At 35.2% G+C, this 24,657-nt stretch overlaps 1 protein-coding gene across 8 annotated transcripts in view; it reads left to right on the forward strand.

Moving 5' to 3' along the window:
- SLC44A5 (solute carrier family 44 member 5) overlaps window positions 1-21,710 on the forward strand; it is a 370,848-nt gene extending 349,138 nt beyond the window's left edge. For all 8 annotated transcript variants that reach the window (XM_060626610.2, XM_060626604.2, XM_060626603.2 and 5 more), the window contains 11 exons: window positions 311-410; window positions 3,125-3,217; window positions 3,692-3,779; window positions 4,259-4,521; window positions 5,180-5,274; window positions 12,219-12,322; window positions 13,375-13,448; window positions 14,311-14,381; window positions 14,494-14,582; window positions 15,926-16,010; window positions 21,385-21,710. In XM_060626610.2, coding sequence (XP_060482593.1) covers window positions 311-410; window positions 3,125-3,217; window positions 3,692-3,779; window positions 4,259-4,521; window positions 5,180-5,274; window positions 12,219-12,322; window positions 13,375-13,448; window positions 14,311-14,381; window positions 14,494-14,582; window positions 15,926-16,010; window positions 21,385-21,491 — 1,169 coding nt within the window. In that variant the 3' untranslated portion in view covers window positions 21,492-21,710. The remainder of the gene's footprint in view (window positions 1-310; window positions 411-3,124; window positions 3,218-3,691; window positions 3,780-4,258; window positions 4,522-5,179; window positions 5,275-12,218; window positions 12,323-13,374; window positions 13,449-14,310; window positions 14,382-14,493; window positions 14,583-15,925; window positions 16,011-21,384) is intronic.
- Window positions 21,711-24,657: the final 2,947 nt, after the last annotated feature.

Here is a 24,657-nt window from a genome sequence, read left to right on the forward strand (position 1 = left end):
AGAGCAGCCCTTCCTTCTGTCTCATTTTTACAAATGGTGTGAAATGTTTCTATAGATAAAATGGAAGCCTGATCCACTGAGTTGTTCAAACTCTAGCTAAAGGTTTTAATCTAGACTTCTCAGCATTTCCTGGAGGTTTTGCAAGTGAATTTCTAAGATTGGCATTTGGGGAGAGGTAGCACTGCTTAAATTATGGAGAGTCAGAATTGGCAGAAATAATCACGAAATTCAGTCCTAACTTTTGCAGAGAAAGTTTGTTTTTTTGGATTGATTTGTATCACACACTAATTTTTTTTTTTCCTGTTTAAAGTGGTAATACTCTGCCTTCTTGAAGTGTTTATCATCCTCATGCTGATCTTCCTCAGGGAACGAATCCGCATCTCCATTGCCCTGCTGAAGGAAGGGAGCAAGTAAGACCCTGATGGAGAAACTCATATGTGTATCAGTCAGTCAAATCAGTCACTGCCTATTGTGTAGATGCCCCAGATGATTTTCCTTTTAAGAAGACTTGTTAAAGAAATCTGCTTTCCATCAGGAATTAAGTTCAGACGTTGCCAATAATTAGAAAGGTCATGCTAACAATCCTTCAGTATCTCCAAACCTCAATTATCATAGGGTGAAATAGGGCTCAAACCTATTAGTCTATGTATTAGCACTTTTTAAACACCAAATGTATATTAGGATAATAACGTGTGAGAGTGATAAGGTGCTATATAAAAGTAACTCGTATTGTATATTGTATTACTCCCATATTGAATCATATGTTAATATTGATGGTTAAGATCATTTGCAAAACTTTAAATCACCGTAATTCTATAGTCAATTATATGCTATTACCATTTCTATATGAGTGACAAAATTTGCTAATAGAATAATTGATTCTAGGAGCACCAGACTATACATTTTATATATATAGCTCTTAATTCAGGAATTTTTTATTAAGAAATGCTCTAGGGGTGCCTGGGTGGCTCAGTCAGTTAAGCATCCAACTTCCAACTTTGGCTCAGGTCATGATCTCATGGTTCGGTTTGTAAGTTCAACTCTGCAGCGGGCTCTGTGCTGATAGCTTGGAGCCTGGAGCCTGCTTCAGATTCTGTGTCTCCTGATCTCTCCACCCCTCCCTCATTCATGCTCTGTCTCTGAAAAATAAACAAACATTGAAAAAAAAATTTTAATGCTATAAAATAGGGGCTCCTGGGGCTCAGTCAATTAAGCATCTAACTTTTGCTTTAGGCTCAGGTCATGATCTCACAGTTTGTGAGATTGAGCCCAGAAGTTGGTGAGTTCAAGCCCATCAGACTCCGTACTAACAGTGCAGAGACTGCTTGGGATTTTCTCTCTCTCCTTCTGTCTGCCTCTCTCTCTCTCAAAATAAATAAACTTAAAAAAATGCTATAAAATAAACACTAAAATTCATGCAGGGAGGTAATGACACCTACAGTTTCTAAACTATTCCAAAAAGTCACTTGAGGATAATACTTTAAACTTTTGAATACTGCATGGAAGAAACAAGAAAAGCATTACTATAAAGCCAACAGACCATCTTTCTATTTAGAACAATGGAAACTAAGTTCTAATGACCAGAGAGCAAATATTTTAAATCATCTGTAAGGATTATTTTTTTTTTTTAAATTTTTTTTTCATATTTATTTATTTTTGAGACAGAGAGAGACAGAGCATGAACAGGGGAGGGTCAGAGAGAGAGGGAGACACAGAATCTGAAACAGGCTCCAGGCTCTGAGCTGTCAGCACAGAGCCCGACGCGGGGCTCGAACCCACGGACCGTGAGATCATGACCTGAGCCGAAGTCGGACGCTTAACCGACTGAGCCACCCAGGCGCCCCTCTGTAAGGATTATTTTAACAAAATTGTCATCTATAATTATAATAGTGCCACCTGAATCCAATGGTTTAAATAGTTAACAAGAAGTTTGTTAAACCCTCCTTCCCATAATAACTGAAGCCCAATCATTAGCCACTGAAAACTACTGATATTCTGGGTTTATTTACTAAGTAATATGATACTGTAATTCACTGTAACTTGCCCCACTATTACACCTCTGTGTGTGTGGGGGGGGGGGGTAGAGGGCAATACAACTATGACAGGTTGATTTTTTTTTTTCCAAGGGGAAGTTAGAGCTGGAATAAATTGCTGTGAGAATACAGGGTAAACATGAGATTCTCAATGATTCACCTAACAGCAGTATCTGCAGAAAGGTGACAAAACATAGCTCAAATAGGTGAACGAGGTAACAAATGCAAAAGGAATCTAAGATATGCCAATGCATTAGGAGTGGAAATGGTTCCATCATAATTCTCAGTGGCTAAATCAAACAGTATTGGGTTTTCAGTGTCATATGCTGAAAAGATCATTCAAAAGTAGGAACAGGGCTACTAGGATGGTGAACATTGCAGACACTATGACTTATGAGAAAATATCAAGGGAATGATTATACTGGAACATAAAAGAATAGTAACTTGAAGGGCTGCTATATGAAAAAGGTGAACATTTCTTTTCCAAAAGGTAGTGGATGAGTAACAGTCCAGGATATGAGGAAGAACTTTCTAAATTTCATATGACAGAGAATAAGCTCTGTCATACAAAAGTAAGTCTTTACCACTCAATGTGGTTACTAGAAACAAACATATTTAGAAAATAGTATAGAAGGGATTCCTGAATTAGGGAGGGATTCTCACATTTGATCAGATGATGTTCAAGGTTCTCTCCAATTTTGAAAGTCTAAGAATATAAACAAAAGGAAGTACTATGATTATGATGTATCAAATCTTTGAGTCATAAGGAAATAGCCAAAGACGAAAAAGTTTGGGGTATCAAATCTTTGAGTCACACAGAAACTTGGGGAACTTTGGGGAACTTTTGGCAGGAATAAAATATGACCATTAAAAGAAGGCCTCTAATTTACTAAAAACAAATAAATAAAACTTAAGTAAAATGTAAAGCCAACCAAGAATATGCCAGAATGATTAGCAAAAAAGGGTCAATAGTTATTACCACAGTTCTTGAATCACTTCAGTATAAAGCTTATTTCTAGTGTAAACAGAGAAAACTTTGAGAATTTATATCTTGTGGATCATTTTGAATTTCAACTATTGTTTTATTTCAGAGCCATTGGATATATCCCTACTACATTAGTTTATCCACTTTTAACTTTCATTTTCCTCTCCATCTGTATTTCCTACTGGGCGGTGATAGCAGTGTATCCTTTGGTAATTGACATCTTTAAACCTCAGGTCCACTCTGTTATTCAAGAACCAAGAGTTTGTGTCCAGTGTTTTCCATCCTGGGAAGACTAGAAACACACTAAAGGTTTTTTATTTTTGTTTTTCCTTTTTTTTTTTTTTTTTTTGCTAAGCTCTAAAAAAAAGTTTTTCTACTGATTGAATTTCCCCTCAGATAGGTCATATGGTAGATTTTGTTTTGTCTTCACATATGGTACTTCTTCTTGGCAATAACTGAAGAAAATTCCTTTGTATTTTAATGTTAAGGGATCACTCAGTACAGCTAACCCATCTTCTATCATTCTGGGTCTGAAAAATGTATGAATTATTAAAAGATTAGAAGTTTTTTTGAAGTTAATCTCTCAGTGGACTTTTGAGTGATCTGCATTATTTTCTTGTCTATCTACTTTCAATCTACCAGCAAATAGTTTATCCTTAATAGACTAACCCAGTTACTTGGCTACATCAGGGGTACCTGTATACAAAGTCATAACCCCAGAAGGGCAATGTAAACATGAAAATACAACCTGTGACCCAGAGGTAAGTAAAAGAAACTAACTCTTTAACTTACTTCAATACAGAAGTCTACTACATTTCACCTAGCAATTGTAAAAATCATTCTGAAATAGTGGCATTAATGGGAATCACTGTTAAGAAGGGAAGGGTGGATCAGATGTTAGGAGAGCACTGAAAATGGCAGGCAGAATAGAGAGAAAGCACTATTCTTTCCTGAGCTCATCTGTTCTGTTACATACCCAACAAGCAGGTATGGTCAACAACACTAATAAATGTGAAATTTTAGCGGGGGCAGAGTGGTGAACATATCATGGAAAATCAAACACTTCCAGAGCTCATTAAAGAATAATATAAAGTGATGGGAGAGAAAATAGGAATAACAGCAGAAGCTAATGGGGGAATAGTAGGACATGCAATTGGGGGCTACATAAGTGGAGAAAGGAAAGGTGTTATCTTAGAATGGCATTTAATATGATATCTGTATTTTTTTTTTCTGAGTGCAGATTTTTAATACAACTGAAATTGCCAAAGCTTGCCCTGGGGCTCAGTGTAACTTTGCTTTCTATGGTGGAAAGAGCCTGTACCATCAGTACATCCCTACCTTCCAGATATTCAATCTATTTGTCTTTCTCTGGCTTATAAACTTCGTCATTGCACTGGGTCAGTGTGCCCTTGCTGGTGCCTTTGCTTCTTATTACTGGGCCTTGAAAAAACCTGATGATATCCCACCATATCCACTTTTTACTGCATTTGGACGAGCTATACGGTAAGTTTCACATTGAGCCCTACATCTATCTTCTCAGTTGTGTTTAGTGTGCTTGTAATTCAGTCTTACGCTTATGTAATTCAAGTGGAAAGGTAAAAATGAGGTCAAAGACATGATTTAAAATTCATGGATGTCCACTAGCTATGTCTGATTTTACAGCCACAGTTTTATAATCCCAAACCAGGCCGAAATCCTTGTAAAAGCCATAAGTTTCTGGTGGAGCACCTGGCTGGTTCAGTTGGTGGAGCATGTGACTCTTGATCTTGGGGTTGTGAGTTCGAGCCCCATGCTGGGTGTAGAGATTACCTAAAATCTTAAAAAAAAAAAAAAAGCCATAGGTTTCTGGAGAGAAGTGGTAGGGGAGGGCACCAAATTAAAAATTAAGAGTTAACTTAGCTGTGTCTCTCCATTGCTTCACCCAAACATTCTATTTGACTGTAATGTGCTATTGGTATCATTTTTGTAGATGAAGGGCAAAATAGACGTTTATCATTTAAAATCCTCTGTGAAGACTTTTATCAGTCTGAATAAGAAAGTGTAAGCAGCTCTTCCCTAGCAATCTGCCTGCAGATCCTTTTTACCTATTACAATTTTTTAGCATACTTTTAGTTAATAGTAAAGATATTTTAACTTTCATTACCATTTTATCTCTACCCAGATATCACACAGGATCCCTAGCATTTGGATCTTTAATTCTTGCATCAATTCAAATATTTAGAATAGTCTTAGAATACTTAGACCGCCATCTTAAAGGTAAGACTTCAGAATTATGTTTTCTCAGATTTCCTGACTTTTGTGAAGAGAATAGATTGGGGCAGAGAGTTGGGGAGAACATGATGACTACAAGTTGGACTAGGATAATAAGGATGGAGGTGGTCAGGCCAGGGATATGTTTGGAATGAAAAGCCAGTGGGACTTGCTGAGAGGATATGGGGCAGGAGGGGATAGGAAGAGGAGCAGTGGTGAAGAAAAGAGAGAAAATGTGTGTGTGATGTTATTTTCTAAGATGTAGAAACCAGGAGAAGCAAATTTCAAAGAAAAGATGAAAAACTGTGTTTTGGCATGGTGGAGATGTGAAGCAAACCTGGGGCTCAGGACGAGTCAGGATTAAAATATAAATGTAGATGTCATCAGCATAAACCTTTACACATAACACATATAGTTTACAAACAAACTCTACTTTGAATGCACTTTAAAATATTTTATTGGCAAAACAATCTTCAAACAGAACAAAGTTGAATACTCCCAGATACCTCATTTCAAAATTTAATATAAAGCTACAGTAATCAGGGTGCCTGGGTGGCTCAGTTGGTTAAGCGTCCGACTTCGGCTCAGGTCATGATCTTGTGGTTCACAAGTTCCAGCCCCGCATCGGGCTCTGTGCTGACAGCTTAGAGCCTGGAGCCTGCTTCAGATTCTGTGTCTCTTTGTCTCTCTGCCCCTTCCCTGCTTTCTGTCTCTCACAAAAATAAACATTAATTAAAAAAAAAAAGCTACAGTAATCAAAACAGTGGGGGGGGGGCACCTGGGTGGCTCAGTCGGTTGGGTGTCCAACTTCAGCTCAGGTCATGATCTCACAGCTCATGAGTTCAAGCTCTGCATCGGGCTCTGTGCTGACAGCTCAGAGCCTGGAGACTGCTTCGGATTCTGTGTCTCCCTCTCTCTCTCTCTACCCTCCAGAGCTCATGCTATCTCTCTGTCTCAAAAATAAATAAACATAAAAAAAAAAGTGTGGTGCTGGCATAAGGACAGACACAGAGACCTGGAATAGAGAACCCTAAAATGAACCCTCACATATAAGGCCACTCAATGGGGAAAGGACCATTTTTTCAATTAACATTTCTAGAAAAACTGGATATCCACATGCAAAAGGACTAAGTTGGGCCCATATTCTACACCATATACAAAAGTCAATTCAAAATGGATCAAAGGCTTAAACACAAAAACTAAAACAAAAGTAAAACTCTAGAAGAAAGCAGAGGAGGAAATCTTTGTGGACTCTGGATTTGATGAAGATTCCTTAGATGTAACACCAAAAGCACAGGCAACAAAAGAAAAAAAAAGATTAATTAGATTTCACACACACATACAAAAAGCTTGTGCATCAAAAGACATTACTAAGAGACATTACTAATGAAAAGACAACCATAGGAGAAAATATTTGCAAATCATCTACCAGATAAGCAATATTCAGAATATATAAAGAGCTTCTACAACTCAACAATAACAATCCAATTCAACATGAGCAAAGGATTCTTAAAATTATGTAAATTTTTTCAGCTTTATTGAGGTATAATTTGCAAAATTGTAATATATTTATAGTATACAACATGTGATTTGATATATACATACGTTGTGAAAGGAATCCCACATTCAAGGTAACAAACATGTCCATTACCTCATATATTTATCTTTTCTTTTTCTCCTTCCTTCCTTTTCTTTTCTTTTCTTTTCTTTTCTTTCTCTCTCATTATTTTTGATGAGAATGCTTAAATTCTACCTTTCAGCAAATTTAAATTGTACAATGTAGTATTGTCAACTATATTCACCATGTTGTGCATTGGATGCTAGGACCTTTTTCATTACCTTTTTCACCCTTTCAACTTACAACTTCAAATTTGTACTTTTTACCAGTTCTCCCTATTTTCCCCATTCCCCAGCCTGTGGTGACCCCCATTCTAAGATGAGTTCAACATTTTAAAAAATTCTACATATAAGTGATATCATGTGTATTTGTCTTCTTCTATTTGACTTATTTCCCTTAGTATCATGCCCATCAAGTTCATCTGTGTTGCTGCAAAAGCAGGATTTCCTTTTTAAAAGGTGAATAATGTTCCTTGTGTGTTTATACCACATTTTCTTCATCCACTGATCCATTAAATGACATGTTTCCATACATTTATATCGTAAATGATGCTGCAGTGAACATAGGAATACAAATATCTCTATGAGACAGTGATTTCATTTTCTTTGAATATATACACAAAAGTAGAATTGCTGGATAGTATGATAGTTCTATTTTTAATTTCTTGAGGAACTTCCATACTGTTTTCCATAGTAGATGTACCAATTTACATTCCTACCACCAGTATACAAGAATTCCCTTTTCTCCACATCCACACGTCCACATCCTTATCTTTTGTCTTTTGGATAACAGACATCCTATCTTCTATCTCATTGTAATTTTTATTTACTTTCTCTGATAAGTAGTAATGTCAAGCACTGTTTCATGTACCTATTAGCTATCTTTATGTCTTTTTTGGGAAAATGTCTGTCTGGGTCCTTTGCCCATTTTTTAAAAATACGTATTTATTTTGGGGAGAGTGCAGTGGGGATGGGGCAGAGAGAGAGGGACAGAGGATCCAAAGCAGGCTCTGCACTGACAGGCAGACAGCAGTGAGCCCAATGTGGGGTTTGAACTCACAAATGAGGTCATGACCCGAGGCAAACTTGGATGCTTAACTGACTGAACCACCCCGGTGCCCCGCCCCCCATTTTTTTAAATCGGGTTATTGTTTTTTGGTTTTTGCTATTAAGTTCTAGGAGTTCCTTGTATATTTTGGATATTAACTCATTATCACATATATGGTTTGCAAATATTTTCCCCTATTCCATAGATTGCCTTTTAATTTTGTTGATGGTTTCCTATGCTGTGCAGAAGCTTTTCAGTTTGATGCAATCCCACTTGTTTATTTTTTCTTTTGTTGCCTTTGCTTTTGGTATTAAATCCAGTCATTTCTAAGACCAATGTCAAAGAGCTTACCCTATGATTTCTTCTAGGAGTTTTATGGTTTCAGGTCTCCATTCAAATCTTTCATCCATTTTGAGTTGTTTTGTGTGGTCTAAGGGTCCAATTTTATTCTTTTGCATGTGGACATTCAGTTTTCCCAAAACAACTGAATTGAAGAGACTAACCTTTCTCCACTGTATATTCTTCACTCCTTCTTTGAAAATTAATTGAGCATATATACATGGGTGTACTTCTGGGCTTTCCATTTATTCTGTTCCATTCATTTGTGTGTCTATTTCTTTCCCAGTGCTATATACTATTTTGATTACCATTGCGTTGTAATATAGTTTGAAATCAGGACATGTAATGCCTTCAGCTTTGTTTTTCTTTCTTAATTGTTTTGGCTATTCAGTCTTTTGTGCTTCCAAACAAATTTTAGGATTGTTTTTTCCATTTGTGTGAGAAATTCCATTGGAATTTTGATAAGAATTACATTGATTTTTGTAGATTGTATTGGATATTATGTACATTTAATAATATTAATTTTTCCAACTCATGAATATGGAATATTTTCATTTATTTGTATCTTTATTTCATCAATGGCTTATGGTTTTCAATACACAAGTAATTCCCCACCTTAGTTAATTTTGTTTCTAGGTATTTTCTTGGTTTTGATGCAGTTTTAAATGGGATTGTTTTCTTAATTTCTCTTACCAATAGTTGGTTGTTAGTATATAGAAATGCAGCTGAATTTTGAATATTGGCTTTGTTTCCTATATTTCATTGAATTCATTTATTAGTTCTAATAGTATTTGTTTGCTGGACTATAGGGTTTTGTATAAATACTATTGTATTATCTGCAAAGACAATTTTATTTCAACTTTTCCAATTTTAATGCCTTTTACTTGTTTTATTGCCTAATTGCTCTGACTAGGATTTCCATTACTATGTTGAATAAAAATGGCAAGAATGGACATCCTTGTTTTCTTCCTGATTTTAGAGCAAAGGCTTTCAGCTTTTTACCATTGATTATGATGTTAGCTGTAGGCTTGTCATATATGGCTTTTATTATGTTGATGACTTATATAACCAATTTATTGTGAGTTTTTATGATGAAAGGAGGTTGAATTTTGTCAAATTAATTTTCTGCATCTACTGAGATGATGATGATTTTTATCCTTCATTTTGTTAATGTGGTACATCACATTTATTGATTTGCATGTATTGAACCATCCTTATATCCCTTGGATAAATCCACTTGATCTTGGTGTATTATCCTTTTAATATACTACTGAATACAGTTTGCTAATAGTTTGTTGAGGATTTTTGCATTTATAAATGATGGGTACTCCAATGATGGGTACATAAATATAATTTTTATATTCTTTTGATGAACACACTCCTTTATCACTGTATAATGGCCTTCATGTTACAGTTTTTGGCTTAATGTCTATTTTGTGTGATATAAGTAAAGCTATTCCCACTTTAGTTTGGTTTCTTTTTGCATGAAAAATATTTTCCCAATCCCTCACTTTCATTTCAAAACCTGTCTGTGTTTTTAAAGGTGAACTGAGACTCTTGTAGGTAGCTTATAGTTGAGTTTTTTTTTTTTTTAATCCATTCACTCTTTTGATTGGAGAATTTAGTTCATTTACATTATTGATAGTTATGGACTTTGTATTGCCATTTTGTTAATTATTTTCTGGCTGTATATTTTATGTCAAATGTCTTATAGTTCTATCAATCTATTTTAAGCTGATAACTTAATTTTGAATATGTACAAACACTCTACATTTTTACACTTTCCCCACATTTTATGCTATGGTGTTTTTGGTGACACAATTTACATATTTTTAGATTTTATATTGTAGTTGTAGTTATCTTTAATATTTTGTATTTTAATCTTTATACTAGAGTTGTGATTTACCTGCCACCATTACAATTTTAGAGTGTTCTGAATTTAACTATTTATTTACCTTTTATCAGTGAGTTTTATACTTTCACATATTTTCAGCTATCAATTAGCATCCTTTTGTTTCAGCCTAAAGAACTCCCTTTTTCGTTTCTTGTAAGGCTGCTCTAGTGGTGATGTACTCTTTCAGCTTTTATGAGGAAAACTTTATCTGTCCTTCATTCTGAAGGACAATTTTGCCACATTGAGTTTCTTCCTTGGCAGTTTTTTTTTTCTTTCATCACTTTGCATATATCATTCCACTTCTTTTTTCTGGCCTATAAGTATTCTGCTGAAAAATCTGATAGTCATATGGAAGGAGGTAAAAGTCACTTTTCTACCACTGCTTTTAACTACCTTTCAACTTTTGAAAATTTAATTTTGTGTGTTTCAGTGTAGGTCTCTTTAGATTCATCTTTTTTGGTATTCTTTAGGCTTTCTAGATCTGGATGTCTGTTTGTTTTTCCAGATTAGAGAAGTTTTCCACCATTATTTCTTTAAATAAACTTTCTGCCCCTTTCTTTCTCTCCTCCTTTTGGCACCTCCATATTGGTCTGTTTGGTAGTGTCCAATACATCCATCACTCTATCCATTCTTTTCTCTTTTTGCTTCTCTAATTGGATGAATTCAACTGTCCAACCACAATGAGTGCTACCATATGTGCTTGTACAGAACTGCCTATTTGTGTTGCATAGTGCTGTGGGACTTGTGGTTATAAACCCCACTGGCTTTCAGAGCTAAGAGTTTTGGCGGCCTGTGCTTTGTGTGGTTGCCTTAAAAGTTGGAATTCTATATGTGCTGTCCAAACCTTTCACTCCTCAGGAAGAGCCTGATATTGGGGGGTATCTTCCTTATAGTATGGTTCTGTGCCAGAAATTGGCTTTACAGGAAGTTTGTCTAAACATTTCCTACCCGTTTCACTATGGTCATTTTCTTAGTTTGCTGATGGGGTAGGAGTCATTCAGTTAGTCTCTGTTTTTTTCTCAGAAGACATTGTTCCACATGTAGCTGTACTTTAAGTGCATCTGCAGAAGGAGGGAAGTTCAGGAACCTCCTATGTCACCATCTTGGTCCCTTCCACAAAGGATTTGCATATACATTGCTCCAAAGAAGATACACAAATCACGAATAAGCACATGGAAAGATGCTCAGTATTATTCATTAGGGAAATGCAAATCAAAACTGTAATGTGGTTATGTGTAATGTGAAGGTACCACTTCATATCCATTAGAATGGCTACTATTTTAAAAAATGAAAATAACTAATATTTGTAGGATGAAGATAAACTAGGAACCTTAGTATATGGCTGATGGAAATGTAAAATGGTATAGCCATTGTGGAGAACATTATGGTGATTCTTCAGAAAGCTAAAGGTAGAATTGCCATATGATCCAGCAATTTCACTTCTACAGGTATATACTCAAAAGAATTGAAAACAGGAATTGAAACAGAGACTTGCACACAAGTTTCACAGTAGCCAAAAGGTAGAAAAACCCAAATTTCCATTAACAGATAAAAGGATAAACAAAATGTAATATATACCTGCAATGGAATGTTGTTAGGCTCTAAAAAGGAATGAAATGATAAACATTAAAAACTTTGTTAAGTGAAATAAGCGAGACACAAAAAGATAAATATTGTATCATTTCACTTACATGAGGTATCTAGAAGAGGCAAATTCATACAAAATACAATAGAGGTTACCAGGAGCTGGGAAAAGGGGAGAATGAAGTGACTGTTTAATAGGCACAGAGTCTCTATTTGAGATGAAAAGTTCTGGAAATGGATAGTGATAATGGTGGTACAACACTGTGAATGCACTTACTGGATTGAACTGAACTGTACAGTATTTTACACAATTGAATTAATACACTTAAAATGGTTAAAATGGTAACTTTTATGTATATTTTACCACAATTGAAAAAAATTAAAAGCCTGTTTTTAAAGTTTTTGTGTTTTTGATTCCTAGAGTTTAGTCACAAATAATTCATCAATTTGAATATCTCATTTTCATAGAGGCCCAGAACAATATTTCTAAATTTCTACAATGCTGCCTGAAATGCTGTTTCTGGTGTTTGGAAACAGTGGTAAAGTTTTTGAACAGAAATGCCTATATTATGGTAAGTAGATTACTTTTTATTTACTAAGTTTCTTCTTTGCAAACCCCAACCCCATGTCTACATTTCCCATCTCTAACACTTTTTACATCATGCAGTTGAATTTACCACCATGATGATATAAGGATTTGTGAATCCAATGCATGATTCAGGGCCATGCTTTCCTAGTTGAGTAGTATGCTAACTGTACTTCATTATTACTGTTAATATCTTTTTAAAGAGGGAAAATATTTACCTTAGAAATTTTAAAATGTGCTAGAATGAAAAGATTTTGTGTGTCTTTGACATAGCTTAGTGGGAAGAAAGCTGAGTCTATGCATCACTCTGAGGAAAAAGAAAAAATACCTTCCTGGGATTCACATACAGAATGGTCTTTTTAAGAAATCTTATGTTGAAATGTGTGGGCATTGACCGGGCCTAAATGAATATGTTACTTATTTCCTATGGGAATAGGGAAGCTACTGAAGAGATTTTTTAAAATAGGAGCTCCAAAAGTATAATTCTAAAATTTAGCAACTACAACCTTATGATACTGGTTTGTTATCACCATGACACAGAGTCTGCAGGAGTGATCCAAATAGTCATGAAGATTCAAACTGTCATTAATTTACCTCCAGTGAGAATACTGTATTGAATCTCCTAATGAGTAAATCAAATGTATCAAAAGGCATTGGTTTCCTGAGAGTAATTATTAATTTGAATGCTGCAACACTTAACCTATTTACAATAAACCCTAGCCAAAACACTTCAAAGAACAGAAGCCATGTCCTGATATTTGAGAAAAAGACATGCCTCTGTTTGGTGTGGTCTAATTCCCATGGAGTTTACAAGCATATAGCATCTGAAGTGCACCTTATTGTCAATGCCCCTGACAGCTGTGCAGAGTTGAGAACACATAGTTCCCATGTCTCTCACATACCCAAATGCTGGAAAGAGGAATGAGAGTAGCTGTTTGGGTGACAAGAGAATGAATTCATTTTCCTCTCACTGGGTTGTCTATTGGTCTTGTTAGGGTATGTTACTGACTCTAGAATAATATCAACTGTTTTCTTCAGATTGCAATATATGGCAAAAACTTCTGCATGTCAGCAAGAGAGGCTTTCAATCTGCTGATGAGAAATGTTTTAAAGTAAGTAAGTAATCAGGTTGAATTTGCAAAAGACAATTTGGTGAACCTTGAGCATCATATACTTCACATGTTATTTAAAGTGATGGTGGTCTTTTAGACATGAATATTATCTTTCAATTTGATAGATTTAAATCTACTCTCTCATACTATTTCTTTTTATATCTTAGAATTGTTGCTTCCCTCATTCATCTATATCTTCACACCCACTTGCATTTTATACATTTTTATTATCCCCACTACTCAAGAAATTCTCTACACGAACATCATGTTTCTGGCAATTTCCCTCTCCCAAAATTGACAGAGTCTGAATAGCAAAACCAGGGAAGATATGAAACATCCTCAGGAGTCAGGGTGTTTTAGGCTTCAAAATAGGCTGACACCAATAGTGCCTGACAATGCCATCTTCTGTTTACTTCATCAAAATTAAGTCAGAACTTAATCCCCAGAGGCTGTCTTCATTCCTTGCACTGAACAAATGCCAAATAGAATTTCCATCAAAGACATATCAAAATGAGCTCAAAAAATTTAAATGCTTAAAATTTTTTTTAGTGTTTATTTATTTTTGAGAGAGAGAGAGAGAGAGAGAGAGAGAGACAGAACCTGAGCAGGGGAGGGGCAGAGAGAGAGAGAGAGAGAGAGAGAGAGAGAGAGAATCCGAATACAGGCTCCAGGCTTTGAGCTATCAGCATAGAGCCTGATGCGGGGCTCAAACTCAGAAACAGCAAGATCATGACCTGAGCTGAAGTCAGACGCTCGACCAACTGAACCACCTAGGCACCCCATGAATTATTTACTTTAATAAATTTCAAGTAACAAATGTAATTTAAACACAAAATTATACTTTCTTTTTTCTGATTCTTAGAGTTGCAGTTATGGATAACGTTACAGACTTTGTACTAATCCTGGGGAAAATTCTAGTTACTGGATGTATAGGTAAGTAATAATAATAAACATAACTTTAGAAGGTATTAGGAGAAACTCCTTTACTACAAAAAACTATTCCTTTGCAAGTACATAATAGACATGTTCTGCCTTTCCAATGTAGGTGTGCTGGCCTTCTTACTCTTCACACAAAGATTGCCAACGATTATAGAAGGACCAACATCTTTAAATTACTACTGGGTACCTTTGCTGGTAAGAGCTGGTGTCTTACTTCAGGCTTCTATAACAAAAATATCATAGATTGGGTGGCTTAAACAAGAATTTATTCCTCACAGTTCTGAAGGCTAAGAAGCCCAAGATTAAAGTGCCCACAGATTCAGTTCCTGGTGAGAGCTCTCTTCCTGGTTTGCAAAGGGACACCTTCTCATTGTATCGTAATATGGTGGAGAGAGAGGTCATCATCTCTCCTATCTCCTCTTACAATGGCACTAATCCCACTGATTAAGGCCCAGCCTCATGACCTAATTACCTCCCTCAAACCTCACCTCGAGATAACATCACATTGGGGATTAGATTTCAACATATGCATTTTGAGAGGTCACAATTCATTCATAGCAACTGGGTAACACTGACTGATTGATCAGAGATGACAGAAGAAAAAGCAAAAAGGAATTAGAAAAATAAAGACAGCTAACATTATTGGTCTTACTTCGTGCCAAGCCTTATTCTGCTTTAGACGGTATTCCTTAGAAACAACCTCTGAGAGAGAGGATTGCATGTGGAAGGTTTATTACGAAGTGCTCTCCTGAGATACCCTTGAAAAAGGAAGTAAGGAGGCAGACATGGGCAAAGGAAGAAGCTGACCGATGCTGCATTTATAGCTGAGCCCTCAGACATAATTACAGGAAGTTCTGACAAAAGAATTTGCATGCTGCATCAGGCAGCTGTTGGCCAGGGGTCGTCCCCTAGATGGGGCTATAAGCTTGGGTGAGGCAGTCCCTGCAGTGAGGGCAATTCCTAATGAGGGAACCTGCTCAGTCATCAGCAGCCTACATTCCTAACTGGGGGATAGATGCAGCAGCTGGAGAGGACCTGGGAGGAGCCCTGTAGTATGTATAACAATTAACTCACTCCATATGTCAGAGCCCTGCAGTATCTATAACAATTAACTCCATATGTCATAAATATTATTGCTATTCACATTCTTCCCTTGCCCACCAATAACTTTTTATGGGAGGCAGCAGGCACAGTGAGGTTAGGTAACTTGTTAACTGAGAGCCTGACATGTGATTCAAACCTAGGCAGTGTGTTACGTTAACTCCCATGCTTTACTGCCTTAAAAAAAAAAAAAAAAATTGGGATATTTTTGGTGGGCATTTGGGATAGGGGTAAAACAACTGGCAGGTAATCTAATACATTTAAATCCCAGTACAAGGCACCCAAAAACGTTACCATTGGATTTCCTTGGTCTTTATATTGAAATATTTTCTAACATAGGGTACTTCAAAGTTTCTCTTCATGACTTTCATTTAAAGCTGCATTATTGTTCTTCTGGCTGAGTTAATAACATCTTCATTTTCTTTACTCATTTACAGACAGTCATTATTGGATCTTACCTAGTTGCACATGGGTTCTTCAGCGTCTATGCAATGTGTGTTGATACAATTTTCATCTGCTTCTGTAAGTTTTCAGTATATGTGTTTCCCCCCTTTGGAGAGTAACTGAAAGATAAGAAGGTTAAGACCCATGTCCTTAGCTGGCTTGTGGATTTGCTATGACCTGGCTGCAACTACCAAATAGTGCTTATTTGAAAAGAGACATTGTTTAGTAGATGCTCTTTAAACCTTAACATCTGAGAGAATGGAGTTTGCAAAGCACAGCAGGGTCAGCCACTGAAATGAACCTCAGGCTTCATGGCATGGTGTTAGTACTTTCAAATTTAGTATTTCTTAGTGTTTTCAAATTTATGATAATGAGTGGATTCTCTTGTGTTTTATTAACAGAACTGAGAATATGACTGGGCTTTGAGACTGGACTTTAGGAATTCTTTGAAGAGAGCCTTTATAGATTCTGATAGAGCCAAGCTGGCAATGGTTTCAAAGACACATACAGCCAATTCATACTAGACAGATAGGATTCATAGAGGAGAATGCCCACGAAACAGATCAGTTCTGATGCTTAGAGTTAAAATACTTCCTATGAACTTTGATCACTGACTTTGCTGTGCTTCTGGGTGGCATGTGTAACTCAGAATGGATAGGTTTTCTATCAGTATCTCCTCTTAAAATCCCTGGAGAACCTAGCACCTTAGGAGCTTGATCTGGCCTTCACTTTCAGGCTAATAAAGTAGGCTCTGAGGATGAAAGAACAAACTGTTAGCCATACAGCTGTACCTTCTGAGAGATGATTTCTCTGGCACATTGCTCTTAAGAAAAGCAGAGAAAACATTCTGTGAAGGCATTATTGAGTGATCCAGTTGAATAAAACTGACTATTTATTTATTTGGGGGCATAACTCACAAGGAGACACAGAACCTAAAGCAGGCTCCAGGCTCTGAGCTGTCAGCACAGAACCCGACACGGGACTCAAACTCACAAGCCCTGAGATCATGACCTGAGCCAAAGTCGGATGCTTATCTGACTGAGCCATCCAGGTGCCCTGAAACATGGCATCTTTTTTACATTACAAGGCAATGAGAAGTCTGGTCCCAGTACGAGAAAACAGTAGTAGTTGTAGATGATTATTAATGTGATCCATACTAGGCATCCTAACAATGTCTCAAATGGTAATAACAATATAGATATATGATCTATCATATAGAAATATGATGAAGGTGAAAGAACAAAAATGTTCAGTGTCCATCATATTCCCCCCCTAGCTTTTCATTTTGTATGTAAGGAAGGTCACTATGAAGTCCAATGCAAAAATCTAAATCATCCAACCATTCCCAAAAGGATGAAAAATAATTTAGATTTATTCCATAAATCCATAATTATCCTATATGATTTTATATATTTCTTATCCTTTGTCATAATAAGGACTATGAATAACAAAATCTTTTTTTAATATACCAGTGAAAACATAGAATTAAGTTGTACTTGTATGTTTATTGATAGATATTATCTGCTGCAAATTGCATGTAGCTTTTAGGAAAGCTAATTACACGCTGGCTTGTCTTTGCTTCTCAGCATCCTTCTGATGCTTTCCCTGAAACACCCAATATGTGTTAGTGAACACACCATCATTTAATTACTAGCCTAGGCACAATAGGAAGTTAAATTCATGTATTACGTGAAGTCAGAGAACATTAGTTTTCTAATGCAGTCTGAAGGGATTTAAAACAGGATGCCTTATATAGTTAAGTAGGACAAGAACTGAACTAAGTGACAAGAGGCTGGATCCTCACCTCATTCCGATTGCCTCAGAGCTTTTGACTTCAGGAGGATCATTTCGTATAGCCGGGCCTCCCGTTTCTTCATCTGTAACATTAGGGTGTGGACTACCATGAAAAGTGACTTTGAACTCTGAAAATGAATTATTGTTCTACATTTATCACAGGATCATACACTTTTTGTTCAGATTCATCTCCGAGGATGTGACATTTTACCGTTCTGAAATGAACAGTCACCAATGAGAGATAATACTTTTGAAAGGACATGAAAGATCTTATTAGCCTTTACACTACCAAAATAAACCTCTTTGAGCATTGGGGGGGATTTAGGAAGTTTTAGTGCTTCCTGTCAGAAGTTGAAATTTCTTACTTTGTCGAGCATCAGCAACTTAATGGTACTAATTTGTCTTATATTTGACTTTCTAACACTAATTTCTCTGATTTTTCCCTGTTTGACTCTCCAATTTCTAAAAATATTTAATTGTGCTGCCGCTTGCTGCTTTTGCCTGCTTTGGCTGCTGCATATACAGGTGAAGATCTGGAAAGAAATGATGGATCCACAGAAAAACCCTACTTCCTAGCCCCTACCCTGCACGGAACTCTGAACAAGATGCAACTAGTTTCCCAGAAGCAGAAAGAGTAGAAAAGCTCCAAACAGTGACATTCATTTTTAAATAGAAGTTTTGTAAATTAGATCATGTGTAACTCAAAAATGAGGCTTTTGAGTCATGTGAAATTTCTATGCTTATTGCTGAAAAGCCAGAACCTGGTACCACTTGAGGTGACAGACATTTGATGACAGTAGCCTCTGTGAACTAGGATACTTTATAGACTGTGGTCCCAGCCGAAGAGCAAGGTGTAAATGTCAAACATATTTTTAAAGCCTATAGCTGAAAGTGTTTAAAACAATACTTTTATAACTCAGAGTGCTGTTTCCCATTGCAGCACTTTGATAGCCTTTCTTTTTATAAATGTGTTTGTAAAAGATATTCAGGCAATTTTTGAAAGCACTATAAATGTATCGTCAATTAGCCATAAAAAAGATTGATAGAGTTAACCAGCTTATGGTACTAAATTTGTAAATATGGTACTATGCCTATATAGCTGCTCAAGCTAGTGGACAGCTATCTAAACTGTGATTAAATTTGTATTCATGTTTCTCTAGGAAGTATATTTCAGTACATGATTCAAGACCATAATATACATAGAGATGTTAATGTTATGCAAGTTCCATAGAGAGCATTATTAGGTAAAAATTACTGTGAAACCTTCATAGCCCACTTCATTTTAGTGTAATTATATTCATAGTGAAGCTGAATCTGAGTTCTGGAATACCATTTCCAATGATATGAACCTCTGGCCACTGTGAAAATGTTCTGAACAAAACTGAAATGGCCATGTAATGCATGCCTCTTGTCTCTAACCCAAACAGAGACAAATTCCTATTTCCCTATTCCTGCCATATAGAAAACTGGAATGGATTTGTTTCAGAAGAGTGATTATGTCTTTTATAAGCACACCTGTTTTTATAAGCAAACCTGTTTTTCTAGATTAAAGACATTGTTTGGCTTCATTCTACAAAAGGTTTAGTTTGAGTTCAACTTTGGGGAAAGAGAATAGATGAGTAAGACCTTCAGATTTTACTCTAAGGAAATATACCTAAGCACTCCATAGGTACCTTGTCTGGTACCTTTACAGGGGTATATACTGTGGGTTAGGAAATCTCCCTCAGAGCTTAGCAGGAAAGTTATTTTTATACTCCACCCCTGCTGGCCAGAGCAACAAGTTGGTTTCTGGCAACCATCCCCTTAGTCTTTTGTATGGTGGAGCAAAGCATAAATCAGACACTCAAGCACTTTTCCTGCCCAATCTCTGTGTGCACGTTTGTATGATTTGGCTAATGGTATAAAAGTTACCCCAAAAGGAACACTTAATCAAGGAGTATTGTTTTGGCTTTTACACTAAACTTGTGTATAAGAATTATTTAATTGTTGACAGAAAGGAACGTGTTGATCTAACATTTTGATCTAAATATGATCCATGAATTTTTATTAAAAAGAGTCAGAAATGTATCATTGTGCCACAAGTTAATATAAAAACTAATTTCCTTAATGATTCTGAAGTATGGGAACCTAGATGTAGACTAACTCTGACAGCTTAAATAAGGAAGATTTTCAAAACAGTGGTCTTTATAACGGCCACCATCTTGTTCTTAGTTTCTTGAGAGCATTATAGTCAAAAGTGTCACTTGTCTTCACATCTTGACCAAGGGCCTTCTTCACTCTCATTCTCCTTGAATCATAATTCAGAGAAGAGTGATAATCTATCTTTCTGGATGGTTATAATTATTAGTCAATAGTACAGAAGTTACAACTGAGATCTAGTAAATAGTTACCTCTCAAGTGTTGAAAAGTGATAGGAAATAAATCCCCTTTCGGAGTAGTCTAATGTTGATACATAATCATGAAACAAAACAATTTTAATTGTTTTGTATGCATCAGAATCGCTCTGAGAACTTGTTATAAATATAGATGCCTGTGCCCCTTCCTTAAGAAATTCTGAGATGTTGTATTTGGGTGCAGGGCAGCTTGTGAATTATTATAAAATTCTCTAGCTGATTCTGATACACATAAAACTTGGAAAATCACTTGAATAAAATACAAATCAACATGTGAGAAACTGATTGGCTTATTTTCTCCTTACATTCTTGGCTGTTCCAGGAGTTAGAAAATTAAGACAAAGATTAATTTGGAGACTTCTAATAGTCACAACTTCTGCATTTAGAATCTTAGACTAGATGGGGCTCGTATATTAAATATTTAACATTATATATGCTGGTTAGACCAAAAAATTCACTAGAGTAAAAGTGTTCACTGCCTAAATGGAGGCACATTCTAAAACTGGCTATATTTTAAGGATATAACCCGTTGGTGCAAATCATAGGAAAAGGAATGCTGTTTGGCTCAATATTTTTAAATAACTTCTTTACTACTTAGAGGTTCGTCCTTTAAGTGTAGAAGTTTTAACTATATATGGGCTTATTTCTAGTCAGAAAAAATATTCCCCACTAGTTACTTTTTGTGTAATTGATAGTAAAAATGAGTATTGTTTTTGAGGGGGAAAAATAGAAGCTGTTATCTTACAAAGCAATTAAAGTCATAACTGCAAAAAACATTTTTTTCAAAACATGCAGTTTAAAATATACTGAAATTTCACAAATCTTATTTTTTAAAACTATGCTACATAAATTGTTGATTGCAAAACAAAAGAAATTTTGACACATATGGTAATTTGGGAAGTGAATTGAGTACATACTACTTTTCAGGAATTTGAAGGTGAATTTAGAAATTCCTGGGGGATTTTTTTTTTTCTTTTTTAAGTTTGCTATCCAAAAGAAGGTAAAAGTTATTTCCTCAATCATGCAACTGAGAAGCATGCATATTGACAGAATATGAGCTGGTACACACAATGAGATAATATTTTACTAACATAATAACAAGGGCTGCTTGTTTTCTCATAGGTATGTTTACAATAATGTTGATGCCAAAACTGTGCTATTAAAAAAAATCTTAAACTGCTGTAAAGCAAGTATGCAGTAGATGGCGACGTTACTTCTCTTACAGTTTTGCTTTGATATTTACTCTGTGCCATTCTTCCTCCTAGTGGAAGATATGGAAAGAAACGATGGTTCTACTGAAAGGCCCTATTACATGAGTCAGTCTCTCCTGAAGATTCTGAACGAGTCAAGTATGCAAACTAAGAAGCCTTAGAAGTGCAAACTGTGGTCATCGTGCAGCGGTGTGTTACCAAATCTTCATCTGCTGTGTCTGCACAACGCTAGCTTCATAAGTGCTTTGTGTTGGGAACACTGTATTCATGACCTTGTTGGCTTTTATTTGCATGTTTAATACCAAAGCTTATACTGTAATATGTGAAGCCATCTGAAGTCGCAAGGGAATTGTTAATAACATGGTACATTTTTATACTAAGATCTTCTGTTTTGTAATTCATTTTTAAATAGAGTGGCTTGGATGTTTTGAAAACACCAGTGAATATGTTCATATTCTTTTAAATACTGGATTGAAAAATGATACATTATTTGAATTGATATCTCCTAATATATTTTTTAAATTGCAACTAAAAGACTTCTGCAGGGAAAATTGGTAAACAAACTGAAAGAGAAAATTTTAAAGTTTTCCCAACTCCCGTTTGACAGTAAATTGGTAAAAGGACTGCCTGCTCCAGATTTTGCTCTAAGTATAGAATGTTTCCTATTAAACAAATTGCCAACCATCCAGCCTTTACTACTTCGTCCTCTCTGACAAAGTGCCTTACTGGCTGTTTAATATTACCCAGCTTTTGTGGGCAAGTTTACAAACATCGTTTAAACACACACACACACACACACACACACACACACAGAACCTGCAATGTTTAGTGATTGAAACAAGTCTTCTTGCATTTGTTTCCCTCTTAGCTCACTGACTGGAAACCACTTGTCATTTCAGTATGTTTGAGATCCTAGTGACTATGTAGAGTACGTTTTGCAGCATAAACAATTTCCCTTGCGCCTAGTGGACATTCACAAATGTGTACTACACGCAAGAAAAAAAACCTGAAAGGATGCTTGTTGATCTTTTTTTTTTTTACACTAAAAGTGAGAAGTTTAAAAATCTAATCTTTTCTATAGTAGATCTTTGAAAATACAATAGGTGTAAGACTACATTTCTCAGTGTTTTTATACAGTTTGGAAAGGGACACTTTGAAAAATTATAAAGGGAAACTCTACCCCTGCAAAGGGTGCTCATAGCTGTCATGTACTGAATTAGCTCTGTTTTAAATGATTATTATCATCAAGGAGTGTTCTATGTATTTTATTTCATTTTCTAACTTTTGATATGAAATAATCAGTTTATTTATAATGTTAACTTTTATTGTGCTAATATAAACAGAACATAATTTGTAATTAAATTTTAAATAATTTTACTAGTACTACTAACTTGAAAGAAAATGAATTCAGTTTGTTACTCAATGTTAAAGTATTTACCCCAAGGGAATGTCCATCAAATATGATAATTTGTGAAAGCTTTGAGAATCAACAGTAAGTTACTGTCAGCTTATCTATGATCACATTTGTTTGAATGTGACTTTAGATATTCTTTTATGCCAAAAAAACTCACATGAGCACATGACAGTCTGAGCTCTATAATCATTGTGCTTCTGCTGTGCAGAAATATTAGGAACATATTGTCTAAATATCTTTGATAACTAAAATGTTTAATAATGAAATTTGATGTTACTCATTGTTTTAAATGTTTTTTTTTTCTTCTAATAAAGATTTAGATAAAAAAAAACGTTTTTATTTCTTTAAGCTAGAAAATGTGAAAAGCTTTAGTGTTTAAAACCTACCATAGTATAACAGAATCTTCTCTTTATCAACAAAGGTGATTTTTTTTAACATCTAAATTTATCTTTTTAAAAATTTCTATTTTTCTCTAGCTGTGCACTGATTGTAAGATCAAATAATGGAAACTGATAATTTATCTAAAGTAAATATATCAAAACGAATGGATAAGAGATGGATTTTTTAAAACCCAGTGACCTGAATTAGTTGGTCTTTGTTTTAATTTGCCAAAAGTTTGCTCTGTCCCTCCTTTGGTTTTACCAACATTGTATGAAGCAAATTTCATCATTTTAAAGGCAGGGATGAATTTAGAGAACCTACAAAATGTCAACACTGACTAACAATAGTTTCCCAAAGCAAGATTAAGTAGACCTATCACTGTTTAACTTAAGCTAAAAGATTTCTTAGGTCTAGCTATTCCTTGACAAATATGTAAGAATCTATTTTTTAGTTGAATTATGTTAAATCTTCAAAATTAATTTTTTCTTTAATATTTAAAGGATTTCTTTAAATGAAAACATAAAACAATATTCTTACATTTTTCAATGTCCTTTTAAAATGTTACAAATTGAATTAGATATTAATTAATGATTCTTATTTAAAATAAAGATATAGTTTGGTTTCCAGAAGAAATCTAAATTCTGCTTTAAATCTTATTAACTCCTACTTTAGATGATAAGGAGCTAATCATATTTCTAAATAAAGTGTTTGAAATTAGATTATGATTAGATGTTTTTGTGTCGCCTACAAAGTTTAAAAAGAATTTGTGAATCCATACACTAAAATCACAATATTAAAGGTTCTGGGGGATTGCCAGGCATAATGTAGTTATTATTTAAACTAATATTGGAAAACAGGCTCTGTGCAACAATTTTGTATTTTTCTTTTACTATATAGCTGAACAGCACTCATTCCAATGTATGTTCTTTCACTTTTACAAGTGGTGCCTCAGGAAATTGCTCTTAAACTCTAACCAGGCACAATAATTATCTCCAGTATTATCTGGTTCTGGAGTAGGGAACATGCTTTATAAATCAGTCTTTGTTGGCATAAGATGGGACAAAATTGAACTAAAATTATTATTGCAGACCATGATATATGAAATGGTGTCTTGACATTCTTTCCAGTTTCTTGCAAATATTATCCTTAAGTGTTTGCAAATGTTTGTTTTTAAATTATAGCTATAGGATTATAAGAATACAATTCAATAAATCATAGATGAAAAGAAATGGCTTACTGATATAACAGGAATAATTTACTTTTCCAAAGTAACTTTCCATAAACCATGTTTTTTGTCCTGGAACTAACATGGATATTGAAGACTTCTCTCAGGATCTAGCTGAGTTACTTATGGCCCTTACTAATCTATCACCCCCCAGAAAACAAAGCTAACCCACATTAAAAGAAATGTGACTGATTCATTCATGAAAATTGAATACCACATTATACAAGGCTTGGACATCAGAGTAATGTCAAGGTCATGGACCCTCTTAAATTTATCAGGTCAAATTAACCAACTTCTCCACCACTTT

The sequence above is a fragment of the Panthera onca genome, chromosome C1 (assembly GCF_046562875.1).
Source record: "Panthera onca isolate mPanOnc1 chromosome C1, mPanOnc1 haplotype 2, whole genome shotgun sequence".
NCBI classification, from domain to species: Eukaryota; Metazoa; Chordata; class Mammalia; order Carnivora; family Felidae; genus Panthera; species Panthera onca.